Source organism: Mustela putorius, unplaced genomic scaffold (assembly GCF_011764305.1).
Source record: "Mustela putorius furo isolate JIRA1106 unplaced genomic scaffold, ASM1176430v1.1 tig00003932_pilon_pilon_pilon:0A:0A, whole genome shotgun sequence".
Taxonomy (NCBI): Eukaryota; Metazoa; Chordata; class Mammalia; order Carnivora; family Mustelidae; genus Mustela; species Mustela putorius.
This window is the reverse complement of record NW_025422077.1, coordinates 5,935,078-5,956,891: the sequence shown is the minus strand read 5'-3', so window position 1 is coordinate 5,956,891 and position 21,814 is coordinate 5,935,078. Positions and strand designations below refer to the sequence as shown.

Genomic DNA, 21,814 nt, shown 5'->3' with positions numbered 1-21,814 from the left:
GTCAATAGTAGCCTAACGGCCACATCACAAGTCCCGCACGGTTTACCTCGCCTCATCTCTCCACAGGAGCATCCCCTGCCCCGCCATTTACCACAAACAGCAGGGTGAGTACGGAGAGTGAGCTATTCTGAGAGAGAGAGAGAGAGAGAGAGACCAACTTCACATAACTTCTGTTATACGGTATTGTTGTAACTATTCGATTTTGTGGTTACTTACTGTTATTAACCTCTTACAGCACCTAATTTATAAATTAAGCTTTATCCTGGGTAGGTACGTATAGGAAAAACCACAGTATATATAAATTTCAGTAGGATCTGTGGCTTCAGGCGTGCACTGGGGGTCCCTGAACACCTACTCTGCAGGTGAGGGGGTTCACCACAGTGAGAAGCCTGCATGTGGAGACACGAGATGGGATCTCGTTGCCAGAACCCAGGGATGAGGCGGGAGGGGCTGTACAAAAAAGCTTAACAAAAACTCATTATTTACAATCCCACCTCCTCTTTTCTCTTAATGCCCATAACCACGGCAGTTATCGGGCCTACTTTTCTTTAACTAGTAATTTAGCATTATGATATGCTCTAGGGAATAAAACTTAAAGGGGTTTCTGGGTGGCTCAGTGGGCTAAAGCCTCTGCCTTCGGCTCGGGTCATGGTCCTGGGGTCCTGGGATGGAGCCCCGCATCCGGCTCTCTGCTTAGTGGGGAACCTGCTTCCCCCCACACCACTCTCTCTGTCTACCTCTCTGCCTAATAAATAAAGAATATTAAAAAAAGTTAAAAATTGGGTTATAGTAATCATTGTAATTTTTTACGTATCGGCTCATAGATTATACACCACATCATTCACTGAGATATCAAATATTTATTTTATGGCAGTAATACATATTAGCTCTAGCAAAATTAGAACACAGAGCTAAATACAAAGATAAAAAAATATAATCTGACCACTCAGAGGTTATGTTCGTTTTCTCTCCAATCAGATATCTTTCTTGATTCATATGGAATTTTAAATACCTGAGGCCAAATGTTACTGTACATTTTGGATGTTTCTTTGCAATTAGCACCTACATATATCATAAATTAGTTTTGTTTGTTTGTTTGTTTAAAGAGAGGGAGAGAGGGAGAATCTTAAGCAGGCTCTGTACTCAGTGCGGAGGACATGGGACTTGATCTCACAGACCTGAGATCGTGACCTGAGCTGAAATCAAGATTTGGAGGCTCAACCAACAGAGCCATCCAGGTGCCCCCAGAAATTAGGTTTTTTTTTTTTTTAAGATTTATTTATTTTATTTGACACAAAGAGAGAGAGAGAGATCACAAATAGGCATAGAGGCAGGCAGAGAGAGAGGAAGGGAAGCAGGCTCCCTGCTGAACAGAGAGCCCAATGTGGGGCTCGATCCCAGGACCCTGAGACCGTGACCTGGGCCAAAGGCAGAGGCTTAACCCACTGAGCCACCAGGTGCCCCCATAAATTAGTTTTTAATTAAAAGATTAAAGAGAGAAAAAGGAGAAATGGAACTAACTTTACTGAAGTCCTATGATATGTTAAGTAGTTTCATCTAATTTATGTGTTTTGAATTTCAAAAAAACTCCATGAGGTTGACATTATTTTGAGATGAAGAGACGAAGGCTCAGAGAAATAAACCACCTGCCCAAAGTTAGTGGTAGAATCAAGATTCAAAGTGAGGCCTGCAGAACTCCAAAGCTGTGTGTCTTACCTAGTCATCAGTGAAATCTTTTCTTTTTATTAAAAAAAATTATTTTAAATTATTAAGTTTTGAATTTGTCTAATTTATATAAAATCAGATGTGGTAACCCATTGAACCACACCAGACAATCTGCTTGGGTTTCAGTTTTAGGATATAAATTTATAGGTTTTTCTATACGTACCTTTTTAAAAGATTTTCTTTATTTATTTGAGAGAGAGAGAGTAAGCACATGCATGAGTGGGAAGCGGGGGAGGGCCAGAGGGAGAAGCAGACTCCCCGCTGAGCAGGGAGCTCTACATGGGCTCAGATCCCAGGTCCCTAAGGTCACCACGGCAGCCCAAGGCAGATGCCTAACCAACTGAGCCACCCAGTTGCCCCTGGAGTTACTTTGATTAGAAAGAAATGCCCAGTTCTTATGAAATAAGCACTGCCATGGATACTACAATGTGAAATTCCTTGAGTAATAATTTATACTAAATTCTTAACAGGTTCTTATCTTTGGGTTGACTTCCACATGAAACTATTTTAAAAATACTGAATAAAGTAGTAGTCCTTTTCCCCACAAAGACTGGTTCGTACACATGTCATATTTAAATACGGAAGTGGTTCCAATTTGGACGCACTCATCAAGTTTGTACATCACTAAGGCTATCATTATACTTCATTGTTATTAGCAAGTCCTATTGTTATTTTCTGAAGCTTCCGTGATCTAATCCACTCAATGGCGTTAATCCTATGCAGAGCTGCTATAAATGGTTTTTAGCAGCTTGAATAGCATATCCGCGCTTTGAATGCTGGTAAGCATAGAATGGTGCTCATCACAGAACCTTGTCTCCCCGGCCATCATCCTGGCCCAAGCATTAGCTTTGGAAATAGTAATCAAGTTGTGACTTGCAGGGTCTCAGGTTTTGCTTTGTTGTTTTCTCCATATACTGATTTCAAGGGGTTAAGGCTCTTCTCACAGAAATGATATGTGTGCCTACCGTTGTATCACTATGTGTGTTTACTTATCCAATTAGTCCCACAGCAATTAAACAGGTGGCTCCTTTTCACAAAGAAGGTTCTTTCATTTGTGAGACAGAAGAACCAAGGTTGATTGGATATGCCTGAATGGGGGCAGTAGGAGTTGAGATCATTGTTTTCTGTCTCCCTGTAATGAAAAACACTGACTAATCATAACATCATGGCATCTCAGAGTTCAAGTGCCCATGGAGGTCAGTTAGTCCAGGAGTCTTCAAATAAGAGGAGTCGTACTCCTAGGTATGAAGACGACATGAAGATTTTTTTCTTTCCTCCCTGCCTCCTTCCTTCCCTTCTTCCTTACATATTTTGGGAAGATTTTCAATGAGGAGAGTAGTCGTCTGTTTTAAGGGAATTAATTTCTAGAACCTCAACAATTTCCATATGTAGACTCTCTTTACAACAGAAGGGCATACCTCTCACATATTCAGAATCTTACTATGACACATTGTCTTGAGCATATAAAGCTTCTAATGTGCCAAACAAAGGCAAACTTGAAAGTAGCTTTGTTGACGAAGCCTCCTTTATTTGAGACACTATAAGCCCAAGGGAGAGCTTTAGTGTCTTTCCCTGTCTTGCATGCATTTCTATCAAGGACAAAGTGTGGCATTAAGATCAGAATATTTAAGACTGTTGGTAAGTTGTGAAGTCCGAGACATCAAGAGAGAGAGAGAACATGTCTGTTTGGTGACCTCATTATCCATCCTAACCGCTGGCAGAGAACGTCTTCCACCGGCAGAAAGGTTTCCTGACCACGAAGACAACATCCATAAGGTAAGAACTATTAAAGACAGTGATGCCTTATTCGATCCAACTGCCAAACTCATGGCAAGGATCTGTACTCTATCTGTCTCTCTGCTATCGCCTTAGAGAAGGAATTCAGAGCTGTGATGACGGTGACAAAATGTATTATTACTTTATTTGAACTGAAGAAATCTTTTTCTGACAGAAAGTTTCATTTTAATGAGTCCTAGCTCTGCCAGGAAATTATCTAGTATTTCCTACAAATTAAATGAGCCAATTAGAGGTATTTAAAACATATGCTACAACAAAAGCATTCAAAAGACACTGTAATAACAAAGGTATATGAAAATGAACACAAGTTCCATTTTCCACGCCATTCTGTGGATATCGGGTTAAACAAAGCCACTACGGTAAAGAAAGAGTAACGGGTACAATTAGGAGTGCTTTGCTAAGCCTTGGGAAGGCTTTTTATGGATATACTTCACAGAAGCTGAGAAATGGGTGGATTTGGAAGACTTGGGACCAAATATTTTTGAAAGCAGGTAGTTGTCAGTTCTGTGCTCTCAGTAAGACTGACAAAGACAAGTGACAGAGCTGACAGCTTGCAGACCACTCAACACACCTTTTAGAAATAGATCACAACGTGATTCTTGACATATGACTAATAAGGATTTCAAACAGTTGAATAGCATCACTCTAAAAAAATCCTTTCCTTCCCATCTGCTTATTTTGCAGCAAGATTTCTTATATTTATGTTTATAAAAAAAGAAACAGGAATAAAATTGATACTGAATCTTTTTCCTTTGCTTTTTTAAAAAATATTTTATTTATTTATTTGACAGAGATGACCAGCAGGCAGAGAGGCAGGCAGAGAGAGAGGAGAAAGCAGGCTCCCCGCTGAGCAGAGAGCCCGACGTGGGGCTCGATCCCACGACCCTGGGATCATGACCTGAGCCGAAGGCAGAGGATTAACCCACTGAGCCACCTAGGTGCCTCCTCCTTTGCTTTTGTAATAATATCCATCCATGACTAGCTGGACTAATTGGGAAAGCCCCCATTCACCTTACTTGGAGAGATATTTTCAATACATGTACACTTTTTATATTTAGTAGTTATAAAAATGGTTCACATAGTTATAGAATAATTAGGTTGATTTTAGTCAAATGGGTACAACTCGTAATTATGAGTACAATTCCATTTAAAAGAAAACAGGTTTTCAAAACATTTATGAGTCTTATGGTTGCAGGAAATACACTTTAATTTAAATCTGTATTCCTATTTTGTCTCAAGGCCCAAGAACTAAATAGCTTGAAGACCACTCATCTAGTCTAGCTTTTCCTCTGAAATAGGCCTCTTGCTTTAAAGTGCCCATCCAGTTCTATTTGTTTCTAATTGTTACCCAATTTAGAATGAATATATTTTGGGGCGCCTGGGTGGCTCAGTCGGTTAAACGTCTGCCTTCAGCTTAGGTCATGATGTCAGGGCCCTGGGACTGAGCCCCTCATCAGGGTCCTTGCTCAGCAGGGGGCCTGTCTCTCCCTCTCCCTTTACACTTCCTCGCTGCTTGTGCTCGCTTGCTCGCTCTCTCTCTCTCTCCAATAAATAAATAAAATATTTAAAAAGAAAAGAGAATTAATTTGTTTTGAATTAAAGTCTTACAATGGATCTTTTCTAAAAGACAGATGCAGACCTGACCTCTTACTAGAATCAGAGATGGAGTGGGACATGGCTGACTTTCCTTTACCTAAATCCAGTGACCTGGCAGCTTGGATTAGTGTAACGTTCTTGCAAAAGCCTCCAGTGTGAATGTCAGGGGACCGTAGTCCTGTGAAGGGGCTTTGTCTTTCTAAATTCTGTCCTACTGCTTTTCAAGTCCCGGCTCTTCTCTCATTTGGCCAAGTCAAGTGTGGTCAATCCTGTTAGCGTTTTCAAATGCTCTTCATGGATTGGAACCACACCTGGAAGTCAGCGAGCCATTGACACAGTTTGATAAACTTGTAAATACTCGAGCAACCTTTTCCTCTGAAGCTCATCAGTCCTCCCAGATAAAAGCCAGGACACAGACGTCTTTCATCATGTCCTGAATTCCTGAACACGTTGGCTTCAGAGGAAATAAAAGGAGGGCCAGGTCTGGTGCTCTCTGTGCTCCCTCACTGAGATCACTCCATCCTTAAGCCCCTGGAGCCTGAGCCTGGGAATGATCATAGGAAACAGGAAGGTTGTTTGTAGGTTTTGCTAAGAGAAAAAGGAGGAAAAATGGAGAAAAAAATAGAGAGGGCAACAGAGTGCCCTGTAGTTATTCTAAACTCAAAGCGTGTAGGTTAGGAATCAAACCAATTAAAACCTTCACAGTAAGAGTGAGGTGTACCATGTCTTCTAACACAATAGGGTATCATCTTGAAGATTTTTTCCCAACATGTCCTGTTGCGTCTGAATGTGGGAGCCACTAGCAGTCTTTTTACCTACTAACTGTGAATTTCCCTTTCATCAGTAAGTATGTGTCACAACACTCTGAGCGTCTTAAAATATGGTTGTCAGAGCGTGAACACATAAAGAGGTCACATCCCTGAAGTTATTGTTACTCCTCTCCTTCTTAGGTAATTCCCCTGTTTCTAGGCAAACACATCAGGAAAATTTTTTCCATAAAATTGGCATTTTTCAGATACTGCATTAACCATGCCTTGAACTCTGAGATACTGTATAAATAATGATTTACCAACCCTAGATGTTATAAGGACAAAATGGAATATTGAAATCATACTCGTTATCAGGAGGTCTGGTATTTGCCTGAAAATTATTCTGTGACATCAGAAAAAGCACAGATGCTCAATACTAACTATTTTGCCATTCCAGATCATGACTTTGCTGCCTGCACAGGATGTGAGTAAACAAGCCCATAATTATTAAAATGGAAAGGCCAAAAAGAAATCCAACTGTGAAAGTCTAACTCCATTGTTGGGGAGGGTGAATGATAATATCGTCTTGAGTCCCACAGAGGCACTAATAATTAAGATGTCAGAAAGCAAGGTTAGGCGTTTACAGACCATCAGTAGCCCATCCTCCAAGCCTATGATGTCACTTTGGATTCATACCCTGACTCTGAGATCTCTGAGAGAACGTATCTGTTTATAAACAACCACATGCCATAACTTAGCGTGGTGGACAGACAGGGTTGCATCGCAAGAGAATTGAATTGAAACAGAACTACTTTGCGAATACAGTTTAAGGAACTACTGCACACTGCAACTCAAATTATATAAAATACTGAAGAAAACACAAGGCACCTGCAGCCCTTTTAGCCCATTTCTTCAAATCATAGGTGATCTTCAACTTGCTATAAAATTTAATTCTCCGAAATCGTCCAGTACTTGAGAAAATTCATATATGATAAACAAAAATGTAAAGTTGAAAAGCACTGGAATTATTTTGTTTCAACAGGACTAATCATATATATATATATATACCCACATATATATGTATATATATATACGTACACAAACATATATACGTAGTTTTTAAATCTGTGCTCAGGAGTTGAAAAAATTTTTTGTTTATACATAATTGACATAAAACATTTCATTAGTTTCCAAGTACAGTGTGACGACCTGACACTTGTACCCAACGTGAAGCAGTCACCACGATGAGTCTCGTTGACAGCCATCACCTCACATAATTACCACCTCTTTCTTGTGAAGAGAACTTTTAAGACCTACTGTCTTAGTGAGGGAGACAGACCATCAGAGACTCTGAACAGCAGAGGACGGAGAACAAAGTAACAGCTGATGGAGGGAGGTGGGTGGGGGATGGGCTGGTTGGGGGCGGGCATTAAGGGGGACACTGCGATGAGCACCAGGGGTTGTATGTAAGGGATGAACCACTGAACTGTACTCCAGAAACCAATATTGCACTGTACAGTAACTAAAAAAAAAAAAAAATCTACTCTCTTAACTTTCAAATATCCAATACAGTATTATTAGCTATGATCACCGTGCTCTACATTATACCCCATAATCTACCTACTTTATAACTGGAAGTTTGTACAAAAGGAGTGGATGTTTTTGTTTTGTTTTGCTTTTGATTGGAGAAGTAATTTGCCAGAGTTATACTCGCCCAAATTTATGGCTTTTTGTCTTACATTATCCCAAACGAGTCTCTACTAAATTTTGGCATTTGTCTTATTGTTCCTTTCAAATAAAGTAGTGTTGAAATATCCTGCCATGGTGCTCTCTATTTGCTAACTCACTGTAATTGCCTGCTTGGTTTCCTGCCTAGCAATTCACATGCTCCGAGAACAGCCGGGATTATCTTCCCCCCACCCCGCCACAGCTATATTCTCAGAGCCTTGCTCCATGCATGACACATAACATATGTTCAGTAAATAACTTTACAATACTCTGCATTCAAAGGAATATTAAGGATAAGATTCCTTTCATAAAATCCAAATAACTAATAATAAGGATTTCTATTATTGCTTTAGGGAATATTCCTGATGCAGATTTAAAGATGTATCTTCTTAAAAACTTAGCTACAAATTACAAGTGTGTGATCTAGAATTGTGTTAAAAAGTGTGAACTAATAATTATTGACATGTATCAAATCTTGCCATGTTCCAGTCACTGCCTGGCAGCCTACAGGCGGGATTTGATTTAAACGTCAGGACTACCGCACGGAGAATCAGCAGGTTAGGGAAGGTCACTCATGCCTAGCCGGCCAATAAGAAAGCTTCAATTCTTAACCACTAGGCTCTACCGAATTTGTTCTGCGTATACTTTGCAAGGCACGGCGTTGGGCCCTTTATGTACTTTATAGCATTTAGTCGTAATATTTTCATCTATTCCTTTGACAAATACTAACTGAGCATGTTTTACATGTCTATAGCTGTGCTGAGAGCTTGGGACAGAGCAGCGGAGAACAGATATAATCTATGTCTCCTACTCTGGCAAAGAAGACACACATTAAGTAGTACCAGTGATAGCCACTAACATTTTTCAAGCCTTTATTATGTACTACACACCGTTTTAAGTATTTCTATTGAATCCTTAAGACGGTTCTAATGATGAGAAAACTTAAGGCCAAAGAAGCTATAGACACCTTGTCCCAGGTAACAAAGCCATTAAGGATCAGAATTAGGATATGAAGCCAGGTGGGTTGGCTCTAAAGCCTAGGCTCTATCTTTTTCCTATACTGTTTCCGTATCAGAGTACAGTATGATCTATAGCCAGATTGTGGGGAGCCTTGGAAATCACTGAAAAGCATCTGATGGGAGTCTAGGTCACTGGAGGGGATCAGACAGGGTACTGATATCTCAGATTTGTGTTTGAAAACTCTGTGAGCAAGACTAGAGACATAACAGCCCAGACAGAAGGTGGCTTCTCCAACTCAGGTGAGGGATGATGGATCCAAGAGATACTGTGAAGTTAGAACTGATAGGACCAGGTTATTCACTGAATCTGGAGCTGAGAGAGTAGGAGGGGCCAGGCATTCCTTCTGAAATTCTGGCCCAGATAAACTGAGTGGATGATGATGCCATTTCCCGTCCCAGAAGGCTGTGAAGGAGAGACAAATTTGGAAAGAGATGATATAGCAATTGTGTTTTCCAGAAGATGGCCACCACAATATCTTTAATCGCTCATGCTCTCATGAAATGAATCCTGGCATTTACCCACAAGACAGAGCGTTCAATTCTCCTTCCCATGAATCTGGGCTGATCTTACTTTCTTGACCAACAGGATGCAATGGAAGTGGCATCCTCAAGTGTTCAATATTGTAGGATGTGCGAAGGCTTATAACTTCTGTGTGGGTCTCTTGGAATGCTCCCTCTTGGGATACTTCTCTTCAGAACCAGCTGCTCTGCTCTGAGAAGTCCAAGCCCCATGGAATGTTCTGGTCAGCAGCCACAGTTGAGTTCCGGCCAACACACAGCACTAAGTGCCAGCCATGAGAGTGAGCCACCTTGGACATCTAGCTCAGTGGAGCTTTTAAACAGCCCCAGCTGACATCTGAAAGCAACTGCATGAAAACACCAAGCACAATCACAGAATTTCTGAGTCCATGTCCAGAATCAGGAGAACTGATGCCAACTGTTCTCTTAAGCCACTGAATCTGGATGCAAGAACAAGTAGTTGATGGGCTCAGTTTTAGACCCGGAAAATTTGAGGCACCTGGAAGACACCCTGGTGGAAAAGTTCCAAAGGGACCTGGATAGATTTTGCATAGTTGTGTGGAGCTCAAAGGCAGAAAAATATCTATGTATATCCACATATCATATATACCTATATTGATTTGGAAGCACGCAGAATGTAACATAGCACAGAGAATGTGACCGAAGCCAGGAGAGCAGATAAGAGAACACAGAGGAATCCTATTCCAAAAAAGAGCAGAGTCCTGAGTAGAGACAATGTGGAGGGATCAGCAGGAGAAAGCTGAGTCAACAGATGAGTCAAGTTACTGCCAAAGAGTCAGGAAGAGAGCCAAGGTGAATGCGGTATCACAGAAGCTACGAGAAAAGAACATTTCCATTAGGAGGGTTAGGTTAACTATCAGACGCTACCAAGAACTCAAAGATGATAAAGATGGAAGAGGCTTCATTGATGCTACCGAGGTAGCATGTGATACCCCCAGAAGACACCAGTGTCAGTGCACGACGGTGGAGAACGAGCCATGAGCAAGGGGTATGTGGAAAGCAAGGGAGTGAATATACTGAATACAGATGCTGTGCTCACGACGGCTGGGGGTGACGGGAGAAGGGCCAAATACGGTAGAACTGGACTAGGAGGGAGAGTCGAGGGATTCGGGGCTTTTTTAAAAAGACGTTGAGAGGCCTCCGTAGGTTCTCATGTTCCTGGCAGGTGTCAACAGTGGGCAGATCTGGAAGACACAGAATGGGATTGAGAGTGCTCATGGGAAGATGAGCTTCGAATACAGGGCAAAGAGTGTCAACGTACAGACACACAGAGGAATGACTTGTTGACAAGAAATTAAGAGAACTTCCTGGGGACGTTTCTATTTGTTGTTGAACAGAAGGGGGCCCATCTGTGGAGAGAGCTGGGTTCTGAGGACTTGGGTAGATCTGGAACAAGGGTTGACACGTGTGGGTGGGAGTCTGCAAGAGAAGTGAAGTAGGGCGGCCAGACCTTTGGCGGTCAATGAGCCGGGAGATGGGTATTATGTACACGTGAGGAAATTGAGGCTCTAAGAGGTGAGGTGAGTTGCTCAAGGTTACAAAGTAAATAAATGAAGGAGCTAGGAACCGAATACAGGCCTGGGTCATTCTTTCCAGTACATTAGGCTAAGTGAATTCCTTGGTCCAGGGGAGCAGTTGTAGTTTTTGGAAAGAGACGGGTATTGGAAGTTTTAAAACCTCATTCTCCTCTCTTCATCCACATTGTCCAATGTCCGTCAGTTTCGCCTGAGACCCCACACTTCTTTTTTTTTTTTTTTTAAGATTTTATTTATTTATTTGACAGAGAGAGAACACAGTAGGAGAGAGGAAGGGAAGAGATCACAGAGAGAGAGGAAGGGAAGCAGGCCCCCTGCTGAGCAGAGAGCTGGATGTGGGACTCGATCCCAGGACCCTGAGATCATGACCTGAGCCGAAGGCAGCGGCTTAACCCACTGAGCCACCCAGGCGCCCCAAGACCCCACACTTCTGACACTTTGTCTCTAAAACTGGCAGTCATAGATGGTCTCATGGAATATAATAGAAATTCTTTTTTCTTTTTTTTTTTTAGAAATTCTTTTTTTATATACTAAATACCACTTAGAAGTTTCTGTTTAAATGGGCTTACAAGCTAGCAGGGAGTTTCCTAAAGCCTTAACCCCATGACTGTTCCTTAGCGTTGTACTTAAAAAATGAGAATAAAATAGGACTGCATAAACAAAAGTAGAGTATTTAGGGGCTGTGACTCAGTGGTCTCATTATACTTAGCACAGTTAGATCTCCTAGTGAGCTTTGTTCAGAATTCTAAGGCTCTCCTAAGGGTGGCAATCTCAAATTTCTAACGAGATGATGTGATAGGCTTCTCTGGATACTTGAAAAGCTGAGGTCGTGGACGACAGTGAATGGACAGGGCAGAATCGTCACAGAGGTTTAAAACCTGTGATTTTCAGGTACCTCTTCTGTCTTGTAAATACTGTCCCCTCCTGCCCCCCGAACCCCAGGGCTGTAAGTATTTAAGAGATACATGGAAGTATTTAAGAGATACTTGGAAAAATGGAAATAAGAATCTTCAAAATTTAGGGTTTTGGGGGGGGATGCTGTTTGAGGCATAATAAAGAAGACAAGTGACTACTAACTAGGTCCCACTTTGCAGACAAGGTCTGAGCCCAGAGCTAGCTTTGCTTTCCGTAAGGAGGAATGTCTCTGAATGCCAGTCCAGCTGGTGGGCCAGAGTACCTAACTCATCCTGGAGCATCTGGTGCCTGTTCCTTACATGGGGAGCTTCTTTACAGGGCTAGGCTAGGAAGAAGGTTCTTTCCTTCCATGTATATACAGTCCTACAGCCTCACGTCAACTGTATGCAGTGCATTCTGTGATCACGTCGGGGAACTTCAGTCTCTCCTAGAGGAGGGGACTTTCAGAGCAGTGCTGTTGAAAGTGTGGACCACCATCCTTTGTAAACTGTGAAATTTTGTGAGTAAGTGTCAACCAGCACTTGTTTAAATGGGAAGCACAGCAGAGTAAGCAAACCAGGGTGCATGTCACAAAATGAGGATAAGCACTATTTTGGGAAACGTATTTCAGATGGGTATGGGCGTGGGACATAGTGTGGATTTCTTACTGCAGACATAGAGAAGAGTTTAAAACTCTATTTGCTCCACAGAATTTCTGAAGCTGTATGTACTGATGTTCTTTCTTTTTAAAGATTTTATTTATTTGACACAGAGAGAGAGCACAAGCAGGGGGAGCAGCAGAGGGAGGAGAAGCAGGCCACTGCTCAGCAGGGCTCGATCCCGGACCTTGGGATCATGACCTGAGCTGAAGGCAGATGCTTAACTCACTGAGCCACCCAGGCGCACTCCCCACCCCTTCCACCATGATGTTCTTTCAAATGCCTGGAACTGCTATGATCCCAGATGGTTTATTCCAACAGTATCCCAAAATCTTCTCGCAGGATCTGAACCATGAAGCCCCTTGACCAAAGTCACAAAGTAAACAGGTGAAGAAACTAGGATTTGAACGGAGGTTTATGTGAGCGGAGGACCACGGATTCAAGCAGGAGGAGGCACTCCCCGGCAGAGTACCAGGGACCAGCACGCGGCTGGGGGAGCATCTCTCAATCCACAGCTCTCTTAGTATTATGCCGCTCAAGTATTGTGGAACTAATTAGCTGTGCTCTATTTTCATCTTCACCATGATAAAAGGCCAGGATGTTGTAAAAGAAAACATGCCTACAATAAGCCTTTCTCTTTTTAGACTAATTTCTTGAGTCTAAAAAAGAAGTTCCTTCCACGTGTGGTTAGTACGTGCCATCAGGCTCTTTTCATAGAAACCATCCACTTTAAGAGACAGGCTACATTTTAATCTCTAGAAGCCCAGAATAAACACTCTCCCTTTCTGTGCCATCACTTGAGCGAATGGTTCATCTGTGTGTTATCAGTGTATAAAAAATTAAAACAACTGTTTACTTAGCTGCAATTTCCCCCACCTACAGTTTTCATTACTAATAGGTCACCGGCTTATAGTTTCTTGGGACATGTGGAGTCTTACATCAAAAGGCTCCATACAGGTGTGGGGCGAAGGGTATTTATTACTACCATGAAAATCTAACGTCTTATAGAATTCCTCAGGCTCCCTGAGAAGGAAGAGAAATACCATAAAGTATTGTTGTTAAAATAAAACAAAAGACGAGAAAACAGAGAACAGAAAAATGATGACGGCATTAGTCATGGTGAATGGGCACGTGTCCAGTGAAAGCATATATAAAAATATAAATAAATAGATATTATGTTATTTATAAATACACAATAGCTTCTCTCTAGTCTTGCAGAGAAACTAGCCACTCGAGGACGGACATAATTGATGCCAAAGCAGAAAATAAATTCATGAGATAAGAAACAAACAGGGAAGAACATCTTGGGAAATGCTTAAAGGCAGACAATATATTTATGTGACCAAAAAAGGTATCTTGATTCGCTTGCTTTGAGATATAAAGTATTATAACATTTTGTAAAAAGTCCGAGATTGCCAAGTGTCAAAATACACACACACACGTATTGAAATAATGGGCAGGTGTATATAATATAAATGTATACATGCATATATACATTTTTCTGGGTGTATATATAGAAAAATGAAAGGAAGAATTTTCAGACTTCTTAAATTCTGTTTTTAATTCAGAACCAAGTGACCTGATAGTCTGTTAGCCCAAAGTGCAAACTTATGAAGGTTTACAGAAGGGACAAGCAGAAGAAAGGTCAATAAATTATAATCCTTTAATGTGTCTTATATTTGAAAGCTTTTATAACAAAATTAACATTGTATTCCAACTCCATATGCTAGCTGAATGAAAAAAGCTTAATACACCCAAGATACAATATATGAGATGGTATAGTGAATTATAGCCTATTTACAGACTAAAAATCAGTCAAAATACACACTTACAGAAGACAAGGTGGAAAAGCCTAGCCATCAACTCAGAAGGCAGAAAATCATACTATTCCTATAGTAAAAAGGAGAACTTCCAATCTTTCAACTAAATGAATAAAAACCCCTCATTAAAAGATGACATCTGTATTTCAAAATCTTTTTCCTCTCCCAGATATAACTGGATGTGACATGGATAAAAATAAATTTATGGAAAGAGATGTTAAAAGAAACACACAAGACACATAATTCTTTCTCTTACCATTGTCGCCAGAAGGTAATGATACCGTGTTTGTTGGCATAGTATCAGAATTCACTTTTCCATTCTCAAATGTGTCATTTTCAGTCTGCTGTAACTGCCAGTTGAGGCCAAAGAGATGCATTGCTGGGGGCAAAGAATACAAGTTGTTTAGAGGTCTGCTGTTTTTCAGCAGCGTGGCAACTCGTAAACATGTTTATAACAAGATTCGTATGTAAAGTGAAAATTTCCATGTTCTGAAATACCAGAGATAATTGCATATAAAAATTAGAAAGGAAACAGTTCCTCACACAAATGCAGCATAGACAGCAAGGTAGCCCAGGAGGCTCTTAGGAATGAATGATTATTTGCTCTGCTCTGAGTCCCACTCTTCACTGTCCTTCAGGTAAGGGGTAGAATGATCTGTAGCAACACTGGCTTTGCTTGACCTCAGGCCACTTGCACACCTGTAACACTCAGTTGCAACATCTATACATTCTCGGGAAACATGATGCTATTCTTTGGGATTAAGGTGAAAAGTAACTACTGGTCTCCCAGATAAATCTGCTGGCCTATGAAATGAACAGAAAGAATTTAGACAAAATATGGTAATGTTTGAATATTTTAGACTTAAGATGAGTTTATGACATTCAATTTGTCAACGGTGCAGATGAAGCAACATGTTATGTGTCAGGTCATTTCATGAAGAGTTTCTGATGTGGGTATGATAGTTTTAAAGATTTATAAAAAGTTCGTAAATGTGTTGACTACTTTATTTGCAGCATTTAGAAAAGAGACAACCATAAGACTTTATACATTTATAAATGTACTTAAAATTTTTTATATTATTTTTCTTAAAGTATTTGAAATATTTACAAGAATAATCACTGTGATACTGATCACTAATCCTGAAATAAACTTTCATTTGTGTTCCACAGAATACAGTTTCAGAATTCATCCCTAAGGAGGCTAAATATCCTTAGAGAAACCTAGGGATGATCATATCACTGTATCAAAAAAGGTGGGATTTTTTGGACATTATTTGTCATTTCCCTGCATAGATTGAATTTACGAGAGAGGTGAGGAAAAGCATAATGTTTAAGGAGTATTGTTAGAAACAGTGTGAAAAACTGTGTGAAACACTGTTAAAAGGCAAGCCTTGATTAAATATGTAATATATATAGTAACACAATTAAATGGTCAATGTAAAGAGCAGGGGCGTTAGACGGAGTTAGATTTTGGTTTAATCTTCAGTTTAGGATTTAACCTTGGACAAATGATGGAATATTATTAACATTACTTTTAGTTAAAAAATGAGGTTGGTTAAACCTACCTTACTTAATTAATGTGAACTTCCTAGCAGGATAGGTCTATGACAGTGCGTTACCGAGAGCTGGTACATAGCAGGACCGTTCTTAGTGCATAGGTACTCCATTATTTATTGGCTCCAGATCACTGAACTTTTTTTTTTTTAAAGATTTTACTCCTCTGGGAGCAGGGAGCCCAGTACGAGGTTCGATCCCAGGACTCTGGGATCATGACCTGAGCTGAAGGTAGACGCTTAATCAACTGAGCCATGCAGGCACCCCTAGATTACTGAACTATTTGAAGTCACCTGACCAGACCAGGCTACCTCTCAATAAATAGTTCCTTCTGTCTGTACGGCTCTTTGTCCACTGTAAAATACCCATTCATTGCTCAGATGCTAGGTACCAATTTTGAGGGGGAGCCTTCCCTGACTGGGTTAAGCATCTCTCCCAAGACTGTTATCATTCCCTCTTGTATCTCATTTACCTTACTCAAGTGCCCCATACCTCATACATCTTAATAAGTGTCTGTCAAGTAAATGAAATCTATGTTCTGATGTTTTCAACTAAGAAAACACTGTTGTGGATAAAAAAAAAAAACAGTAATTTAAGGGAAAAGTTAATAAATATAAGACAAATAAGTAAATAGTCAAGAACAGAGTGCTATATTATTAATAAATAATTAATGACTATATTAGTGTCGTAGTCTATGAAAAGCAATTGATTGAAAATCCACTAGAACTTTATATTTTTAAAGTTTATTTAAAAAGTTCAACAGTTTGAGGGTATTCTACATGTTTTGCATTCTTTTGTTAATGATTCCTGATATAAAATTATGCTATAGTAATAAACAGCAAACCCAGATCCAAACATAGCTACATCTACCCTGTGTATTTTTAACAAATGTATATACTCCCCTTCTTAAATTATAATCTGGTAGCAGTTCCTTTCAATCTCTGGTTTTTTAAGGATTAAGATAGAGCTTATAGAATCCTTGAATTCACAAATTGTCAACTTGTAAGGAGGTATAACTTCATATGTCATTTTGCATTAAATTACATAGTGTTTGAGAGGCAAAATGTCAGGAGATTTCTAAACATTTATCACTTCATACATTTTTCAATGTTTTGGGTATTTCAGCAATTTTTGAATAAAATAATGGGAACTCATTCTACATATAGTACAAGCTTTGACAGACATACTTTGGCATAGCGATGATAAATATTCCGAAAGGGTCAAAGTTTCTACACAAAATAATTTATCACCATTGTGAGCTTTTATGTATCATGAAAAGTCTTCCTGAATGATAGATTTGCTTATATTATTGGTTTTAATAGACTTTGAAGAAGAGAGATAACCCATGGGATCCTGCACTGATGTCAAATGTTAGAAAGTAACGTTATGTTTCTGTGTGGAGAGTTATTTTTTATTTTACTTTATTTATTTATTTATTTAGCCAGTTGGGCAACAGCTTTTTTATATATATTTTTTCTTACAGTAAATCTCAATAAAATGAAATTCCAGTCTACTTAAGATGCTGTATAATGAGAACCAAACCAAATAAAATTATATCTTGTTTAACATTGTATTGAAAACAGAGACCAACCGGTTGTCTGGTCTTGGGATAGTATGTACTTTGAAAATCTTGGCGTTTTGTATTTAGTTATGCTCTCACTCATTATATGTAACTCAAGATTTTTCTTCAAATACAGGAGATTAGTAAAAGTGACTCCAAAAATGAGAGAGGGGGAGACAGAGGGAGGTAGCAATCTCATGAAAGTCAAAAAATGCTAGAGAAATTACTGAGCAACTGTGCAACAGTGCTATTTGGGAAGGTCTTGGCAGACAAAATAAGGGAAAACCACTGAAATAAAACACATATGTAAATGCAGAAGGATGAGCCCAATTCTTCAACACCCTGAGGTGGGAAGCAAGATTTGAACCCATGGGAAAGCCTGTGGCACCATTACTCATGAATGGTGAAAACCGATCCTTGGTGTGTACACATGACTTAGTGTGTTGGGGGGAGAGTGCCAAAGAGTGTCTGGGAGCTCTGTGCCCTTTGGAGTCCATCACCCCTCTGGGCACATAGCTTGGGTGAGGGGTATCGGCTGGCAGGAATGTTGTGCGCTAGAATATCATGACGCAGTATTTTTTTTTTTTTTTAAAGAAAACATTCATTAAGCACTTACCATGTTATCAAATGTTGTGCTAGTGCTTTACCTGCTTTATTTTTAATCTTCATGAAGACTCCAATGAATATTATTATTACCTTTTTTTTTTTTTTCATTTGAAATCTGAGAACATTGAGGCTTTGGGGGGAAGTTAAGCTTTCAAGCAGGCAAACAGTAGATCCTCCCCTTCAACCCAGACCTTCTGACTGCAAAGGGCTTAGTTCAATACCCCTGTCTGTTCTCCCAGGGGGCACTGGAATGTGAAAATCCCTACCGAAGTACTGAAGAAAGTGAAGTATACCTTTGGTGAGGGCCACAGGCTAGATGAGGTTTTTCTACCAGATCTAGAAAACGGAAGGCAGAGACAGTATTTGCAGGTGGAGGATGGGCAGAGATTCTTCTAAGTAATGTCTGTGTAATCCAGGCACATCTTCCATACAAGAACTTTCCCACTGAATTCTCTTTTGTAGAAGAAAATTTTACAGCAGTATAATGATGAAAATTCACAACAGGCTATTTTGGTTAACTCTAAGAGTCCTTTTTGAAAAAGATTTTATTTATTTCTTTGAGAGAGTGAGAGAGTGAGCCCAGGCCCGAGGAGGCGCAGAGCGGGGCGGGACAAGCAGACTCTGCACTGAGCTCCGTGGAGCCCCAAGCAGGGCTTGATCTCACGATCCCGAGATTATGACTTGAGCTGAAAACAAGAGTTCGATGCTCAAACTACTGAGGCACCCCTCCACGAGGCTTGAAAACAATTTAAAAATTACATGTGAACCCTATATGTGTGGATTTTAAAGTTATAGAAAGCATTCATGTAGAAATTTAATCTTAAAAAATCTGTTTCTGATATCATGTTTCATAGTTCCATACTGTTATTTCCATGTATATCTGGGTAATTGTAATGAGGGCTGGGAGCTGGATTCATATCTAAAATGTTATCCAAGGAAGAAGGGAATTTGTGAGGGACAGCAATAACATTGTATGTCCACTCAAGTGTGTTTTTTACCTTTGAAAATACCTTGATTTCTATGAGCTTGGCTTTTTTTTTTTTTTTTTTTTAAGATTTATTTATTTTAGAGAGAGAGAGCATGAGTAGGAGGGGGAGAGGGACAGAGAATCTCAAGCACATTCTGTTCCTCGTCCAGAGCCCGACTTGTGGCTCAATCTCACGACCTTGAGATCATGACCGGAGCTGAAGCCAAGTGTCGGACGCTTAACTGACTCAGCCGCCCAGGCGCCCTGAAGTCTATCATCTTCTAATAATGTACTGCATGACGGGGGTCATCATCCCTGTTGTCCCAATAAAACACAGGCAGACAGCAGGTTAGTGACCTACCCAATCAATGCCTTTTAAAAAGTTAGTGTATAAAGAAGATCAGAAAAATAAAGAAAGAAGGAAAGAAGATCAGATCTCTTGACCCAATTTCAGGATTCCTTTTCCTATACTGTGTTGTTGTCCTTATTTCAATTTTTCTGAATCAAAATTTAAAGAAATTTAAATAATTTTAACACAAATTGTGGATTTATTTCTTTTTTGACAGCAGCACATATAATCAGAAGTTGTCCAGTTGCTGGAATGGGCTTCTAAATACAAGACATTCACCTACTGAAAATAGGTGGCAATGTGTAAAATCATCTGTACTTTGCTATTTGGAATTCGAAATATATTTTCTTTATATTAAAAACCTCAGTCCCCAGTTGGTCTACAAAAGTCTATCTCTATATCCAATAGAAACATGTATCTACCTAGCACCAAAAAACATGAACAAGAATGTTCTTAGAGGCATTATTTGTAATAACCTCAAACTGGAAATCCAGATGTCTGCCAGTAGTACAAAGGATAAACAAATTATAGTGTTTATCATATATCGTACCATATCACTATAGTCAACCAAGGAATTCCACAGACCAATGTAAATGAATCAGGCATTGCCAGGTGCAATGAAATGGATACAGGTCACAAACATAGTAAGAGTAAGAGAACCCATAAAAAAAAATGAATATTATGTAAGTCAATGTGTATAAAGTTCAAAATCAGGTAAAATTAACTGGTAGGAGGAACAGAAGTCACCAGAGTAATTACCTCTAGGAAGGCGGACTAGGTAATGACTGGAAGAGGCCACAGGGGACTTCTGGAATGCTAGTAATAATTTCATTTTTCTACCTTGGCAGTGATTCCACTGGTGTGTTCACTTATTATCTGTATACTTTTCTAAATGTATATTACATTTATAAAATACTTATTGGGGCGGCTGAGTGGTTCAGTGGGTTGAGCCTCTGCCTTCGGCTTGGGTCATGATCTCAGGGTCCTGGGATCGAGCCCCACATCAGGCTCTTTGTTCAGTGTGGAGCCTGCTTCCCTCCTCTCTCTCTGTCAGATAAGTGGATGAAATCTTAAAAAAAAAAAAAAAAGAGTCTGTTTCTAAAAAAAAAAGAAAAAAAATTAAAATACTTATTTAAAAGTAGGTCATCTAACACATGGCATAACTAAAAGATGTGTATTTTCACGTTTCCCGCACCTTTTCCTGCACGGGCTCATCTCTGCAAGGCTCCTAGGTGTTCCTCTAGGAAAGACACTGGTGTAGAATGGCAAGTGACCCCACCAGATAGGAGCTAGAGGGAAGAGCGAGGAAAGGCTTGCTTAGTGCAAATGTCGGGTGTTAGACGGAAAGCAATCTGATTAAACAAATTCACGTGCTGGGTTCGTGACTGTTAGCTCCTGGCCTTCCCAGACCCATTCGTAGTTTAGAAACATTATGGCTTGTCTTGGCGAGGATGTGGAGAGACGGCAAGCTTTGTGCACTATTGATGAGACTGTAAAGTGGTTCAATTACTATGGAAAACACTAGAGTGGGTCCTCAAAAAAAAAACATAAATAAGTAAGTAAAACTGGAACTACTATATGACCCAGAATCCCACCCCTGGATATACACTCAAAAGAACTGAAAGCAGGTCTCAAAGACCTATTTGCACAACCATGGTCATAGCAGCACTATTTGTAATAGTCAAGAGACAAAAGGAACCCAAATGTCCAGCAAGAGAAGAATGGGTGAAGGAAAAAACACAATGGACTATAACTCAGTCTGAAAAAGGAAGGGAACCTTTGCCACAGGCTATAACATGGACGAACCCTGAGGACATGATGTTAAGGGAAATAAGCCAGTTGCAAGAAGACAAATCATATTTTGATTCCACTTACATGGGGTATCTAAAGTAGTTCAAATTCAGAGGCAGAAAGAATGGTGGCTACCAGGAGGTCAGGGTAAGGGGAAACGGGCAGTTGTTTAAAAAATGCAGAGTTTCAGTTCTGTAAGATGGAAAAGTTGCAGAGATCTGTTGCACAACCGTGTGAATATATCACAGGGCTCATGAACTGGCCAGATTTGCTTGTCTACCATTTAAATCATTCCCTCGATTTCCCTGCTCCCACGCCTTTGTTCCTGCCATTCCTGGCCTCTGGGATGCCGCCCCCCCACCTCAAGTTCTGTCTGACGACATCTCCCAACACCTCGAAGTCCAGTTGAAATGACATTTGTTCATGAGGCCTTTGTGGAATGAGTGACTATCCTGTCCTACCATAGCACTGGTAGTATTTTACTGAAAACATCCCATTTTTTGTCTGAATAAATTTTTTACTTCCTGCTGTTGTGAGGAACGGGGAGTTATAAGAGAAGCAGAAATGGATCTTTGCAGTGAGGGGGTAGAACAGGCACGTCAAGGGGAAACAGAGAGCAGTTTGGGAAGAAAGAGAAGAAAGAAAGGATTTTAGCTATGAAAAACTTGGAGAGAAGAGTTAAGGGAAAGGTTTAATATATAATTTAGCTTTTTCAATATTTTGCTGAAAGTTGATCTTAGAGGCCTGGATCTCTGTAGTCACATTGGTTCCTGAGAAACAGGGGTGACTAACAGAGCCCCTGAGACTGTTCATAGTAAGAAGAGGCCTTAGGGACACCTCGTATAATTCTTCACTTTTTCTCGGGGCAGGAGAACATAGATTTCCAAGATGACTCCCAGTCCAAATGCTTTTATGTATTTATTT

At 40.1% G+C, this 21,814-nt stretch overlaps 1 protein-coding gene across 9 annotated transcripts in view; it reads right to left on the bottom strand.

The window, feature by feature from the left end:
* The window catches only part of TENM3 (teneurin transmembrane protein 3), a 436,872-nt gene that overhangs the window by 120,881 nt on the left and 294,177 nt on the right, over positions 1 to 21,814 (bottom strand). For all 9 annotated transcript variants that reach the window (XM_013058964.2, XM_045069405.1, XM_045069406.1 and 6 more), the window contains one exon: positions 14,319 to 14,441. In XM_013058964.2, coding sequence (XP_012914418.1) covers positions 14,319 to 14,441 — 123 coding nt within the window. The remainder of the gene's footprint in view (positions 1 to 14,318; positions 14,442 to 21,814) is intronic.